Genomic DNA, 16,364 nt, shown 5'->3' on the forward strand with positions numbered 1-16,364 from the left:
GTTGGGCTTTCATCTGCTCTGATTACATCTTAACTTAAGAGAAGGAAGCTGAAGGTGAGGATGGGAAAAATTAGGACCAAAGCAGAATTTTTCTACTCTCAGACCAGCATTCCAAGATTATCAAGAAGACTGTGAATTCGCTTCGGTCACTCTTGTAGTACAGATAGTTCTGGACTTATGATTGATCTTCTGGTGACAATGAATTTCCCCAGGGGTACTTAGGACACAATTCCAATGTTCCAACAGCTGCCCCCCCCCAAGCCATGTGACTACTTGTAAGGTGCTCAGCAACTGGCCCACGTTTAGGGCCATTTGCAGCATCCTGTAGTCACATAGCTGTGTTTTACATTTCTGATGAAATATTTCTGTTTTTCAGCAAAACTGGCCCATAGCAAACAGTTGGTTCATTAAATGAACCGCGGCGTATATTTAACAAATGCCGCAAAAAAAAAAAAAAAAGGTCATAAAATTAGGTTGGTCATGTAGGTGACCTGCTTTACACCTGTCACGACTTATGATTTTGATGTGCAGGTTCCATTGCAGTAATAACTTAAGGACTGTGTCAATACGCAGTGTATTGGTAATGTGTTTGGTCAATCAAAAAAATGGTGCTTTTATGGATAATGCTGTACTCCAAGTTGCACTTCTAACCATTTTGAAATATTTTAACTATCTGGAAAGTTCCGTTCTGAAATTCTAATCACTAATACAAAAAAATTGATTGACCGACTCACATCTGTGCATATACTTGCAAACTGAGCCAACCAATTCCAAGTTGCTGGGAGCCCTTATAAATCTGGAACAGACTCTGAATGTTGATTATGAATAGATATGTCTATCAAAGCAGCATTGATTTCAGCCTAGTTTTAAAGGCTTCAAGCAAAGTGGAGAATGGCTTGAGCACGTATAAGAAATTCTGTTCCATTGACTTGAATAATTCCTTGTTTTATTGAGCAGCTCTTGGTTTGCCATGATAGCCTTATATGCATTATTAAAAAGAGAAAACCTTTTATCTAAACGGAAAACATGAGAAACAGATTTGCATTTGCTTATTTATGGATGGATGGAAATACAGGCAGAAATATTTGTCTTGAATGAGAAATGCAAAACATTTCACACAATAAAGAAAAATAAACAAGTTACCCATGGGTCGAATCAAGTTAGGGTTCAGAGGCTTACTGCTGATGGGAATCTATAAGGATCCATGTTCTTCCTTCAAATACCGTATTTGCCGGCGTATAAGATGACTTTTTTGCCCTGAAAAACATGCCTCCAAGTGGGGGGTCGTCTTATACGCCGGTAAATACGTTGTCACTCGGTGCAAGAGCGACGGGGCGGAGCTCCGCAACTTGCAAGCCCCTTCAAGCCCAGCCGGAGTCTCTCTTCCTCCTCCTCCCACCCACCCACCCACCCTCCGCCCGGCTCGGGCGCTGGAGGCCAATCTGGAGGTGGGGTGGGGTGGAGCGGGAGAGTCTCTGGCGGGGCCGCTTCGCCCAGCTAGCCCCGAGCCGCGTAATGGCCCGGGGAGTGGGGGGAGAAGGTGGTGGGGGTGGACTGTGGCACCCCTCCTTCTGGGCAGCGGGGCGGGGGCGGCAATTTGCTCCTCCCGCTTCTCCCTCCCTCTTTGAAAGACCGGGAGGGCTGTGCTTGGGGCGGAGGGGGTGTCCTCGGGAAGTTCCTGATGGGACCCGCTGGGCAGGGCCACCCGGCTCCCGAGCTGCTTTCCAGGGTCCCCTTGGGAAGAAAAGGGTCCGGTGGGCGGTGGAAGAAGGCGAGCAACCTCCTCCTGCCCCTGTCCCGTCCCTCCTCTTGTCCCCTCCTCCCCTCCCCGCTTAAGAGAGAAAGATCCGCCTCCCCTGCACCGAGCTGCCACCGGCGCCGCATCTCCCGGCCAGCGCGCGCTGCGACTTGGGAACCGGCCAAGCGACTTTAAAACCGGCGGAGGCCAGAGATAGCCGGAATTACCCTCCACACCACACACACACACACACACAGAGAGAGAGAGAGAGAGAGAGAGTTGGCAGCTGTCCATCCCCCACCCTTGGAGTCCCGATGGCACGCACGTGGGGGCTGTCACAAAGAAAGGGAGAGGAATTGAGTGCCAGCCTGAGAAAGGCGAAGCTGCCTCTCTAAAGCATTTTGGTGGCTTTGTAAGTTTGGGGGAAAGGGGCGGGGGTGTCAATCAAGAATTATATCCAGAATACCCCAAGTGTTACAATTTACCTTATTTGCCGCGTATGAGATGACTTTTTGCCCTGAAAAGCATGCCTCCAAGTGGGGGGTCGTCTTATACGGCGAGTATATAACAAAAACTATATTTTGAGTGGAAATGTTGGGGGCTCGTCTTATACGCCCAGTCGTCTTATACGCCGGCAAATACGGTAATCCCATCTTTAAGAATGGACTAGACAGGCTTTCAGATTCAGTGCAACTTCAAACAGAAATTTATAGTCTGCAAAGTAGAATAAGTGTGCTATTTGACTTTACCATTACACTGCATACCAGCCATACCAACTCATCTGAGGTTTGATCTAAGGGGGGAGGGGGATGGTACTTGGAAGTCACCTGAATTTTAAAAAGGATTGCTCACACGCAAACTACCTGGCTCTATTTAGAGTTACTCTAAAGTTCAAACAATGTTATGTTAATTTTGTTAACATTAACATGAAAATTAAGATAGCATTGTTAACCTTGGCATTTCTTGAATTTCATTTGTTCACTTAAAACTAAAATGTAAGAAACTCCTTCCTCCCAAGTGTGTTCAAAAAAATATGCATGTTGAGAAATTACAGCTTTCCTTCTTAGCTACTTTTTTGCTTCCGTGTTGTGATCTGTACCAGGCTCCCAGAGTTTCCTTTTAATTAAGTTGTTGTTTTTTTAAAGCAGTAATTTGACATTTGAATGATGTATAACTTATTCTTAGCAACAATCATGTGGCATTAGAAGAACATTCTTTGCACCCATGATAGTTGTGGACCATTTATGTGTAGAGAGCAAATTATAAATGCTTCAACAATTGGTCCGATGCACTGAATTCATTTATTGCATAAGCCTAGGGAAGGAGGAATTACGTAATAAATCTATTGATAATTTATACAATAGGATGCTTGAACACTCCCTTATCATAGGTAGCCCTCAGCTTACAAACATTTGCTTAATGACTGTTCAAAGTTACCACTGAAAAAGTGACTTGTGACCATTTTTCACACTTATGACCATTGCAACACCTCCATGGTTACAGGGAAAAACATCAAAATTCAGATACTTGGCAATTGGCTCACATTTATGACAGTTCCTGGGATCATGTAATCACCTTTTGCATCCTTCTGACAAGCAAGTAAAGTCAATGGGGAAGCCAGATTTACTTAACAAGCATGTTACTAATCTAATAACTAGAGTGATTCATTTAACAACTGTAGCAAGAAAGGTTGTAAAATGGGATAGTTAAATCGTACTTAAGCAGGAGGTCACTGAAAAAGGTAACCAACTCTCTTTGCCCTGAACACCAATTAAACTCTTATCTATCCAAGAGAAAAGAACAATCTCTCTCTTATACACATCTATCTTCAAGATGCAACCCAGAGACTGTTATCATTCTCTCAGGGTTTTTCTTTTAACAATTAAACAAATGGATACATTAAGGATAGATTTTTGGAGAGAAAAGGGAAGGGAAAAGTGTAGAAAAGAAGGGAAAAAGAAAGAAAAGGCATTGACTTCCGACTCCCTTTGGTGCAGTAGAATAAAATAATAACACCAAACCTCAGCTTTTTACTTTTACATAATAGTATGAACTAGCCATTTCTATATCAACAAATCTACCTAATCAGTAAAACCCAAAATCAAAATTTCATTTTTTTCCACCTCAAGCACAAGCGGTTTTTAAGTAGAAATAAAAGTAACTGTGTTTTTTTTCCTTTTATCAAACCACTCAATTTAGCCATCTCTGCTAACTCCATCAACTTTTGTAGTCATTTGTCCATAGTGGGGATTGAAGTATCCTTCATTTTTGTGCGTAATCTTGCTGCCTGCCAACATATATATAACATCAAAGGATAGAATGTTTTAAAGGGTGTGTCTGTTCTCTTTCATGCCTATTATACTTACCATCTCCTTTTAACGACCGCGTAATTCCCTTTGGGGTGGATACTGGGCAATTGAATGGAGCTAGCAGAGTGTTTTAATGGCCGGATGCCCTTCTTGTCATCAATACGGAGTTTTGTTCAGCAGATATATTCTCAGTGTGTCCAGAGAGAGAAATATCTGCCTCTGGCTAGGATCAAACTCACAGCCTCCTGATGTGAGGTGAGAGCTTCAACTCTAGGCCACCGCACGACTCCTTTCATGCCTATTATATTGGTTTTCAATAAACTTTGGACTTTCTATTCAAGCTTTCACTTACTAGGCAGCAGGCATTTGTTCAACATTTATCTAAATGAAGTACGTTATCATTTGTAGGAAGAAGCACCCAATGTTTCATTAAAATATAAGAATGCCAATCAATTTTGAATAATCTTAAAAGACTTTTGGGTTTTTTTTCAGGTAAACTTGAAAGTAATGTAAACTTTCCTTCAAACTGAGCTCATCTCCTGGTTGTTTAATGGATGCATCCATGTAGTTTTCTTGGCAATTATAGTTGTTTTCAGAAACCTTGCCTAGTACATTCTCTTTCTCCTTCAAAATCTGTCTAGAATAGTATTTCCTTTAGGCTAGAAGCTGCCTCTTAGCTGGGCTTGAGAATTATGATTTCTTTTAAAACAGTATCAATATGAAATGCATTAGTTTTGAAACTCAGCTGAACTACAGCAAACTTGTTTGTTTACATGGTACAGACCATTCCTCCAGTCACTCCCCTACTGCTAACAGAATTGTTTTTATAATTAAAAACAAATGAAAAATACTACACTAATAAGAATATAATCAGAATAACTCTGGAAACAATAGAGATGCTTCTTAATCCAGATCAATTATTTTTAATATATACAAAAGAACAAATCAGCTGCCTAATCTCATCCATTTTACACTAATTTGCATATCAGTTAAAACTTCTGCAGGAAATGACTAAATTTGTGACACTGCTCCTTTTTCTAACACATATCGATTAAGTAATCAAGAGTTAAGACTTTATTGATAGGCCAATTAAGAGATGAAAAAAACTCTTTTAGAATGAATAATAATAAGGATGCTTTAACTTTCTAGAAAATTGGCCCTGGCAAAGAGATACTGAATTGTTTCTCCATTTCTATCAACCCAGTTCCAAACACAGGTCTTAAAGGAATTTGTTATTTCAAGAGTTCATAATAATGTAGTTTATCACAAAAAAGAGTTTAATAGAGTAGTTAGAGGGGAAGGAAATAAATCCTTCCCATTGGCCACACACTTATGAATTAAAACGTGAGTGGTAAAAATCAAAATAGCAATAACAATAGCACTTAAGACTTATATACCACTTCACAGTGCTTTACAGCCCTCTCTAAGCGATTTACAGAGTCAGCATATTGCCTCCAACCATCTGGGTCCTCATTTCACTGACTTCAGAAGGATGGAAGGCTGAGTCAACCTTGAACCAGTCAGGATCAAACTCCTGGCAGTTGGCAGAATTAGGCTGCAATACTGCATTCTAACCACTGCGTTATCATGCACAGTGGTTAAAAATGAAAATGGAATTAACTTTGGTATCTCATGGAAGAAGTGTGAGAAGACAGAACAAGGGTTACTGGGAAATCTACTGCTGTTTTGTACTAAGTCCCTTGTTCTCCTCATACAATACATAGCCATTACTGTCCTTGAGGTGCCTGAATGGGGAAGAAAGGGATTTAACAAACAGAAATGGCTGTGTTGGGCAAGAAGAAAGCAGCTAACGTCTGTACTCAATTGCTGCATCAAGATATTCCAAGGTCCATAGAGTCAGAAGAACTTCATGTTGAGTATTGAAAGAGAGAATGGAAGAGAGAATTTAAAAATCAAATGAAGAAGTAGAAGATTTAGAAGGAAGGAAGTCAGAAGTTCAGAAATAATAGCAGAAAAAATTCAGCTGGAACATTAATAGGAAAAGTATTTTTGCTACTTTTTTCAGTTTAGTTCCTTCTGTATAATATGTCCTCCTGTAATTCTTAAGTAACGTAAGCCAGATAGAGTTATTCTTGTGACTGAGTCATCAAACAAACTGTTTGATAAATGAAAGCAGATCATTTTATGTCAAGACCTGGAATGGTATTACTAATCATTAGTTTGTGTTCTGAAGTTCTGTTTTACCATCTACTGTAGACAACTAAAAATTATTTTTCTTAAACGTGTATGTTGCCCATTTTGCTAGTTGCAATTCTAGAGGCACAAACTAAACCATAAAGAGATACATTTTTCCCATCAAAACAGAGATCATATAAGTATGAAAATTCAAAGTCTTACTTGAATTTTGTGTTATTAGTTTTTTTTAATAGAAAAAGTAGATCAACCAGACATGGAAATTTATTCCAGGAAAGAAGAGATGCTAAGATGTAAACTGCTTTTTTCCATGTTAGCATATTAGGTATATTAGAAATATACCTATTTATTCTATCCCATAAGCTGATAATCTAGAAACAATAAGGCACCTATCTGTTGTATTCTTTAAAATATTTTATTTCATAGTAGTACTATTTATTAAGCTATACATAGATTGAGATTTGTAAATATTGATAATCAGGTGCATAAAGTAGATTACTTTATTCCTCTTTCTTTTACCACATCGCCAGGTGGATGTAAAAAGGGAATTTCAATCAGTAGTGGGTTTCTAGCTTGAATTTTAATGTAAAATAAGGAATGCAATTTAAAAAAAACCTCCTTGCAACACAGAAATCAGAGTTTGAAATAAATTTTTATAGCAACTAAGTTTATTTTAATTTACAACTCTTGGTTAACACATACTGAGATACACAAAAAAAGAGACAAAGACCATAAGATCCACAAGTATGGCAAATTTCCAATTTGCTTTTGTTATTCCTCTACTATAAAAACTCTGACCTCATTGTTTTGATCATCTTGTAGCAAGTGAAACAGTTTTTGCTTTTACTGATACCACCTGGATAATTACTGGATCTATTGATTAGAAATAAAGATTGCAGAAAATACTGAAGGAGAAAGAAAATCATTAAACCTTCATGTTCATTGCATGGTATCTCTGCTGACTGTAACCAGCAAATATGAATGTTTTCCCTTGAAAATAGAAAAAAATATATGAAACAAGATATCTGTGATACCAAGATAAAGAGTTACAATAAAATTCTAAAATATCTCCTGGTTCCCCAGTGTAGCACCTGAAAAAAACAATGTGCCCATGGTGAATTCTTAGCAATATCTGTGTTCTATGTAATTCTATTTTTAATTTTATATTCTTTGCTTGCTGGTATAGAGATGTTTTGTGATTGACTGCCTCTTATCATGTCAACCATTATGAGAGAGTACTCATAGAATTCCAAGTGTTCCCATTACTCTAAAAAGTTTCAGAAATCCTGATTGAACAGTACCAAGCAAAATCACTTACAAAACCAAAGATTACATACTTCAGCATATCAACATGATTTAATGTCAACAGTTCCTTTAAGCGCCCTTGGAAATTCCTAGCCTCTGGCTAGTTAGGAAGTTTATTAGATTTCTGGAATATAGTTCTGAATTTCAAGAATTGCACCACCAAACAAAAGCTGAGGTGTTCAAATAAATCATAAAGAAAATGGGCTCTAGAAGCTTATCTATTGCAACAGGTAAGAAAACAGAAATCTATTAGTATGTCAATTATGTGGACATTTATCCAATTCTCAGCTAACACATATGAAAAAATAATCTTAGTAACACAGAAACTGCACAGCTCTTAGATGATCTCCTCCAAAAGAAATTGAATCCGTAAAGTTATTACCACGCGGAAGCAACATAGGTAATAAAAGAGTATTAAGTTGGAAATACACATATTTGTAACTCGGTGGCATTCATGTCCTATTAGTTTTTAACGTTTCAGAAAGACAGGATAATACCAAGTCAAATTTTTGGGTTTTGAATTTTTTAGACAAAGGTTTTGGTAAACATATACTAACAAAGGTAAAAGTAAGAAACATACTGAGTTATTGGTGCACATGAATTTAGTTTTATTTTATCCCTTCAAAAGTATAGTGCCTATAAGAATTAATTAATAAATTGAATTAATTTAAAAATAACATATATTTTGATTTTACCATGGTCAGGTTTGTAGCAAAACACAGAGAAAAGAGTTCCTTTGTCAGAGGAAATAGTCCTTTAAGCATACCTGTATTTTTTTCTTGTTTCTAATCACTAGAACCGAAGATCAGCTGGCCCCAAATGAATAAACATTACAGGGCAAAGACAATTAGTATAATGAATCCTTCTGAATAAATTCCAATTATATCAAATTGTGAATGTGCTTAATTATAAAGGCTCCTGTATTTTTAAAATTACAATTATACCTATTGATGTGGCAATTAAACATGTTAGATTGAGGCATTGTTTATCATTAGAATTGATAGAAATTAAGACACAAAAAGAAAATGGTGCAATCAAATTCAGAGCAACTAAGGATAAATGAGCAAGCACACACACAGAAGAAACAGCAACTATAGATAAGTGCTCTGAATTTCATGTTGAACATTTTATTTTCTTCTAAAGGTGGGATGAAAGATCCCATATATTGAATGGATAGACCTCAGAAAACAAGAATAATTCAGAAGATGCAAAAAAATAATCAATTTGGCTGAAACTTAAAAAAGGTTTCAAGATAACAGTCTAGGTAGATGTTTAATCACCATATGGAGGAAGATTTCTCCTGACTAACATATCCAGTTAGGATAAACTTATTAACTGAATATTAAATGAAATGCAATTTAGATTCCTTAGTTTATAGTTAGTGCTCTCATAAGTATATGCCGCCAAGAAACAGAAAAGAGAAGACAAGGCTATTAACAAAATCCCTTGTGGGTCTTAGTTAAAAGATAATTTAGAAACAACCCAAGAATATAGCTTGTTGGCACATGCTGGGCTGCCCTACAGAATTTTATTGAAAACAATATCCATTCTTCATTGTTGCAAAGAAAAATAGGGAATCTATCACACCATTAGTTTACATGTGGGAATAAGCTATTATCATACATCTTTATATACCCTACCTTTATATATCAGTTTTATTTCCTTCCTTTTTTCCTTCCTTATCTATCTATCTATCTATCTATCTATCTATCTATCTATCTATCTATCTATCTATCTATCTATCTATCTATCTATCTATCTATCTATCTATCTAATCTATTTATCTTTTGGAGAAATCCAGTGATGTATATGCAGGCAAAAAGAGATAGAAAAATTACATTTTTGCTGATAGTTCTCATTGTCAAATACAAAGTAAAACAAAGTCACTATTAAAATAAATATTAACAATAGGGATTTCTCATTTTAAATTACTTGTTTTCTAAATAAAGACTCAAGGACCTATTGTTTATATCTAATCTTGTGCATGAAAAAGAAGCAAAAATTGCAAACTAGAAGGGCTCTAGTGCAAAAAAAAACCCCAAACAGATATGAGCTTCTAATATCAGTTTAGGATCTTTAGCTAGATATTTTTCTTGCTTTCTATCTGCCCCCCTTCTTTGGTAGGTAGAATATACTTTTGTCTATAATGTCCCTGTTCTTTTCCAACAACTAGCACAATAAATTAATGAGGCAATTTATAGAAGCAAATACTGCAAAAAAAAATGAGCCATATGGATGCCTGGATAAACTACCCAGCATACCACTGAGGAAATATCCATTTAACAAAAGTAAAAAACCCAAATCATATACCTTCATACCATCCAAGAGTAACTGTGTAAAATAAAACATGCTTTATTTTATTTTACTATTCCTTCCTGTTCAGGATGGCTTAAGTAGCAGAGGTGGGAGTGGATGGTATAATTTCCCAGCTACTATCCACTGCCTAAAGCAGTGTTTCTCAATCTTGGCAACTGTAAGATGTGTGGACTTCAACTTCCAGGCAGCATGCTAAGGTTGAGAACATTGATCTAGATCAAGGGTCTCCAACCTTGGCAACTTTAAGACTTGTGGACTTCAACTCCCAGAATTCCTCAGCTGAACTAGAGGGCCACCCACTGCCATTATTACATTATTGCTTCAACTAGTTCTACCTGTTACCCTCCTCTCACCCAGAGAATGTTGAATGGGGCCAACGTATTTCATCATGGCATCTGCCTCATGCTTCACTCTGAGGGGGGCTTGTCAATTAAGCAATCTTACATCCATTCACACAAGTTTGCTGTAACAGTAGTAAATTACACACAAAAACAAGCCTCAATATCATAACAGACTGTTAGGGATAACATTGTTTACCCTAACTGGTTTGGGTAAAAATAATAAATATGGTATCATGGTTTGTTAGTTAAAGTGTGTGTAACTTTAACTGCAAGAATGTAATTAAGGGTGTGGTTGTAAAATCACTATATAAGAAGCGAGGCAATTGCAGCTCGCTCTCTCTGGCTTACTGATCCCTAATTACTGGATGGATTGATGACTGCGTTCTTGCTGGAACGGGGAGAGAAAAAGGAGTGTTGATTTTTCTCAACGGAGAGAAGTTAAAGATTGGACTGATTTATTGTAAGTGAACTGACATTGGCTATTCAACACGGACTTAGCAAATAGAGTATCCCCGACAAGACTTGACTGAAATTGATATATGACTAATGGACCGTTTATTTCGACTATGCTATAATTCTTAAATGGAATAAACAATATTTTTGATAGCACAAGCGTATCTGTATTTTTACTGCGTGTTAACTAGAAAACTTATCTCACACATTTACCTGTCTTCCTATCTGACTTCGCTGCACGTTCTGTTTAGTTTGTTTTCCTTAACACCCGTTGGGGAATCCAGGCTTAACACAGACCAATAGAGAAAAACATCACTGTGTGGACATGAAGGTGGGATGAAAAGGGAGGCAAATCTTCTCATCACATAATGGGCCTGCTAGCTGAAGAGACGTGAATAATTCGGTATGTGCTAATATTGCGCTGGAAGTACCATCATTTTTCTCCTTATAATTTTCTCTTTAATGGTGACACTGTGAGCTATTCCAAATAAAATAATCTATACTGCAGGTTGCCCCCCCTCCCATTTCTAACTTGTGTATCAAAATTATCTTTGAATGAATGGTAATTCCCCAGAATCTCTACAACAGCAACTCTGTGAATGCATGGTTTTCTCTGTATGTCAGAAATAAAGCTACAATGCAAAGCAGGAGACTGCCACTCTGCTTACTCAGCTACACTGATAAATTACTTCTAACAATCTAATCTTATTCATATATGTTTAAAGGCTTTACACACACACACACAAATTTACTGCCAAAAACCTCTGAATATGGAATTACAACCCAATTGTAATCAGTTCAACATTTTTTAAAAAGCATGGTTAACAGATTATTATAATATATGATATTTGAAGCAAATTCTGTTTTACTGTGTAGATACTCATCATTTTTTCCTCATTGATTTACTCTTGCAAACAACCCTTATTTAATAATGCTGCAAATACACCTTCAGATGCAATTATTGGAACAAAAGCCACCAGTAAATTGGCAGCTGTTTTGAACGTTGTCTGTAAGACGTTTGACGTTGTTTACTTTTAGCACAGGTGATTTCTTTGCTTTTAGTACAGGGGAATTATTTAAGTCTTGTGGAAACTCAATTTTCAAATTCTGGTATTAAAGGAAAACAAAAACAACACTGAAATAGGAAGATAGCAATGCATGCCACTGAAGGCTGGGTACAATCTTACTTTTCCAAAATGTGTTAATTCCTACTTTTAGCAGAATTCAAAGTGACACAGAATCTGCATGTACTGACAATACAGGCGACTACTCAAAAGAACCAAATTCTTCAAAAATCATTTGCATTCATCTGTATCATACAAATTGGATGTGTTTTAGATTAGTCAGCAGAAATGGTATTTAGAAATTGCTAGTGATATTCAGAAATGCAAAAGGACTTGGCTTTGTAAAGATTCACTTCAGAAGTAAAATTTCCATATTATTAAACATGTCACCTTGATCTGCTTCACAGCATTTTAATGCAAAGCCCTGTCAGTGCAAAATTGAACAAGAGCTTGTTCTTATGTGTGTTTCATGGGTACAGAAGAGAGAACAATATGCAGAAACAGGGAAGAGGAAGTATGCTAAGTTCCTCCTCACTATAATTTAACAAAAGACAGAGGATTCAGCTTTACAACAAGGAAAAAAGCCCATAAGAAGTTTCAGTCTTCGAGTTTCGGTTTGTCGGCTTCGCGGCGGTAGGGATTCGCGGCTGCGCGATCCCTGCCGCGCTAGCCGTTTTGGGGCTCCGACCCGGACGGGTGCGAGCAAGGCTGCCCTGCAGGGGTAGCTGAAGGTAAGGGGATCCGGAGGAAGGGTTTGGGGTGTTGCAGACCCCTCCCTGGCGGCAGAACCCCTGTTACCAGGACGGTGCAGCGGCGGTCCGCAATGGCCGCCACAAAGAAGTTGACAGCCGGGCAAGTATGCGCAGGAGGAAGAAGAGAAAGTTATTGAAAGTGAAAGTTCTTCTTGGTCGACCCAGGGCTTTGAGATTTATCTAATTTAATTCCTGGAAAAGATGGTTTTCTGATGATTTCTTCCACAAGAGAAAAAAAAAAGCGGCTATTTTGAGGTGCTGAAGGGAAAGTTTACTCTCCCTCCCGACGGAATTAAGCCGGAAGGAGAGGATAAAAAAAATATATAAATTTGGATCTTGTTGGAGGAGATGCCTTGAAGACTTGAGGACAGAAATATAATCTTAATAAGGCTTTAAAATATAGATTTGGATTCTTTTTTTTTATTTGTTTGATACCACCCCTGGAAGAGGAAGGGGAATTTTGGCTTGCTTGGATTTATTGAGGATTGTGGATTTTGGGATTGTTTTGCCTTTCTCTCGGAATATTTGGTTGGTGTAAGAAGAAAGAGGAATAAAGAAAAGAAAAGATTTATTTATAATGGCTTTCCTTTTTGAAGACCTGAGGGATGAATATGAGCAAACAAAAGCAGCCTGCAAAGATGGCATGGAAAAGCTTTTCTATTTCTAGAAATGGCGCTGGTCAATTACCAACAGACAATGGAACAGATGGAAACGGAAGAAGAACAACAAGGAAGAGATGAAGACGCCATCTTCATTGAATCCCAAAACTTATCTAAGGAAGAAGGAAGGAAGAGAGCAAGGAAAATGAAGGACTTAAGATCTAAAAAACATTTGAGAAAGAGAAAAATATGATGCAAAGTAAATATAATGATAACAAACAAGAGAAAAAGGGAACACAACAGAGAAGGGATCCCAGCAAGGCAGAGGTTAGAAGAAGAAGGGGGTAGGAAGATTTGGTGGGGGAAGAAAGAAAGGGGAAGGCGGAGAAAAGCCTCAAAGCTTTAAAATTGGATGGGAGAAGAGGATTTTTTTAGAGACAAAGGATGAAATATAAATTTCTGTAAGAAAGATTCTGCTAAGGTACAGAAGATGGTATTGTAACATTTATATTTGAAATAGTAAATTAGAATGGTTTAAGATTTAATAAGAAATTAAAATGTTGAAGTTTTTAATAATGATTGATTTTTAAAATGTAATAAAATATCGAAGGAAAGGAGGATACAATGTATTTAAACATTTTTGGTGGATAGAATGTACCAAGCAGAACCAAATTGGGTATTTGTTATGCTGAATGTTAATTTTACTAACTTAGGGGAGGATAGAAAGGCATCATACTCTGATTAGTGATTTCAGGAGAAATTCTTTTTATTATAAGAAGAGATAGAGGGATAATGAATGGGCAAAAGATACAAATTTAATGATTTAATTAAGATGGATTAAATAAGATAGAAATGTGAAGAGTGATATGTGCTATTATTTTAGCCCATGCAAAGAGAGGTAACTGGGGCCAAGGTACTTTACTAAAAGATTTTTTTATGTTTGTTTGTGTTTGTTTGTGTTTTATGAGAATATTGGGGAAATTATTGTAGAAAGACAGGGAAAGATTTAATATGTAATGATTTGTTTGTTGTTGAAACTTTTAATAAAACTTGTTTTTTAAAAAAAAAAAAGAAGTTTCAGTCTTGTACTTCAGTGAAAGACAGAGCCAATAGACTGTGAGGATCTGGCTTCCCTTTTCTTTGGTCCTGTAGAACAGGGGTCTCCAACCTTGGCAACTTTAAGACTTGTGGACTTCAACTCCCAGAATTCCTCAGACAGCAAAGCTGTCTGAGGAATTCTGGGAGTTGAAGTGCACAAGTCTTAAAATTGCCAAGGTTGGAGACCCCTGCTGTACAAGAAGAAATTTGCTTTTTCCAGCCAGTTCCACTCTACTATTAATTGAGATAAGAACTAAGGGTTCTCTGGAAGCTAAGAAACTATGGATTAATGTAGAAAAGAGATAGACAAACCCACAGTAATTGGAATAAAATATTGGATGGTTAGGGGGAAAAGAGGAATAGCCATTTAAACATAATCAACAAAATGTATGCCAAAATTAAACAATATAGCAGTAGAAACACTGTTCTTTCTACATGCCTAAGAAATAGAATATGTGATCATACACACACCATTAAGGGAACAGATTGGAGAAGAGAAATATAGTGTTGAACTCCAATGCTTACTGAATCTAGTCTGATGCTGGCCAACTGTTGTTATAGACATTTTCACCCCATTCTTGGATTATTTCTAGTATTAGAGCCAAGAAGTTAAAAATGACTACAGGACAGAAATGAGGATGCAGGAAGAAAAAAATTATCCCTCCTTTGCTTTGGATATCTTGGTTGCATTTGTGTTTGTATTGGAAGCACCAAGGTGCTTCCAGATTGAAAGGATTAGCTGGTGTCATCACTAGTGCCCATCAGAGACCTATTTCATGTCCCAGTTAATGTGTCACTGAAGCGGTACCTATTTATCTACTCACATTTGCATATTTTCAAACTACTAGGTTAGAAGGAGATGGAGTGAATGATGGGAGCTCGCCCCATCACACAGCAGCACTTGGGTCTCAAACATGGGCTTGCTGATTGTCAACTCAGCATCCTAACCACGTGAGCCAGTGTGCTCCTTGGATACTATGGTTAACTGTACCCAGATTTCTAGAGATATATACATGCATACAAAATATATACTGTATATATAAATTCCACTTTATACGTACATACAATGTTTTCAGAAAAATCAGACTTTGAAAACTTGCCTGTTGCCAACTATGGGGTCTCTTACATTACTTGAATAATCCATGCCATAAAAATTCAACCCCAGAAGAATTTTTTTTCTCCATTTGGATTCTGGATCCAGCATCTCAATACAAACTTGTACCCAAGGCAGTGGGGCATTGGGGCCAGACCTGTTGAAAGAAAAGAAAGAAATTAAGGTTTAAATTGTAAGATTCCCCCCACAAGTAGAACCATGTTTAACAAGATTCTAGTCTAAAACCATATCTTCCAGAGTAAAAAAAAAGGACTGTTAGAAGTAGAAAAATAGTTTTTTTAAAAAAATGCGTACCACAGAATACATCCATCCAGTTTATTTTTGTCCTAGTTTCTACCTAGTTTCTTGTAACTGCCTTTTTGTTGTTTTTAGTTTATTCTGTTTTTATAATATAATATGCCATTTAGGGCATTCTTCCCAAGAAAGGGAAGGTATACATTTTATTATAAAGAAAACTGCTCTGAAGAAAGACAGTAATTTTGTGAGAAAATTCTTAAAAATTAGTATTCACAATCTCTTCCTCTACAATTCTAAAATATTAGATTCACATATATGTAAATGTGGCTACAACAATTTTCATCTGTAAAGGGTTTTTGAAATATTCATCTGTGCACTGGATTTTTCCAGTTATAGATCCTTCAGGCATTTTGGATAAAATTCTTTTTGAAATGGCTGTTGCTTCATGTTTTACAATCTGCTTCTGCTATTACATTTTTGTGTCTCTTAATGTGTCCACCACTGGCTAGAGACAGCAGTTATGTTAAAAGTATATTTTATCAACATGGAATTCTATCTGTATTTCCCTGGACCAGTTGCAGAATGATTTCCTTTGATCCTATGTATAGTTAGCTGACAGTTAAAATAAGAAGCTAAAAGTTTTAAGATATGGTTTGATAAAATAGAAAGATGTATTTATTAGAATGGCTTCAAAGCAGAGACGGAAAAAAATATATAAAAGGATTGTTTTCTTCTTTCGCTTTCCACAAGCAGTATGCAAACATGTATTTTTAGGAATCTCTTTACCAAAGGGAACTAAATAATAAAAAAATTAGACATATACAAGCCAAAGAGAATTATAATACACTTATGCATTTTCTAATGAACGTTTTCACTGCTTCAAC

General features: G+C 36.8%; 1 protein-coding gene across 11 annotated transcripts in view; it reads right to left on the reverse strand.

Annotated features, from left to right (window-relative positions):
* CHID1 (chitinase domain containing 1) overlaps window positions 1–16,364 on the reverse strand; it is a 118,069-nt gene that overhangs the window by 45,008 nt on the left and 56,697 nt on the right. For all 11 annotated transcript variants that reach the window (XM_087950864.1, XM_026668240.2, XM_087950859.1 and 8 more), the window contains one exon: window positions 15,230–15,379. In XM_087950864.1, coding sequence (XP_087806990.1) covers window positions 15,230–15,379 — 150 coding nt within the window. The remainder of the gene's footprint in view (window positions 1–15,229; window positions 15,380–16,364) is intronic.

The sequence above is a fragment of the Notechis scutatus genome, chromosome 1, assembly GCF_049901735.1.
Source record: "Notechis scutatus isolate UNSWTSFEM ecotype Mainland chromosome 1, rNotScu1.2, whole genome shotgun sequence".
Lineage (NCBI taxonomy): Eukaryota > Metazoa > Chordata > Lepidosauria > Squamata > Elapidae > Notechis > Notechis scutatus.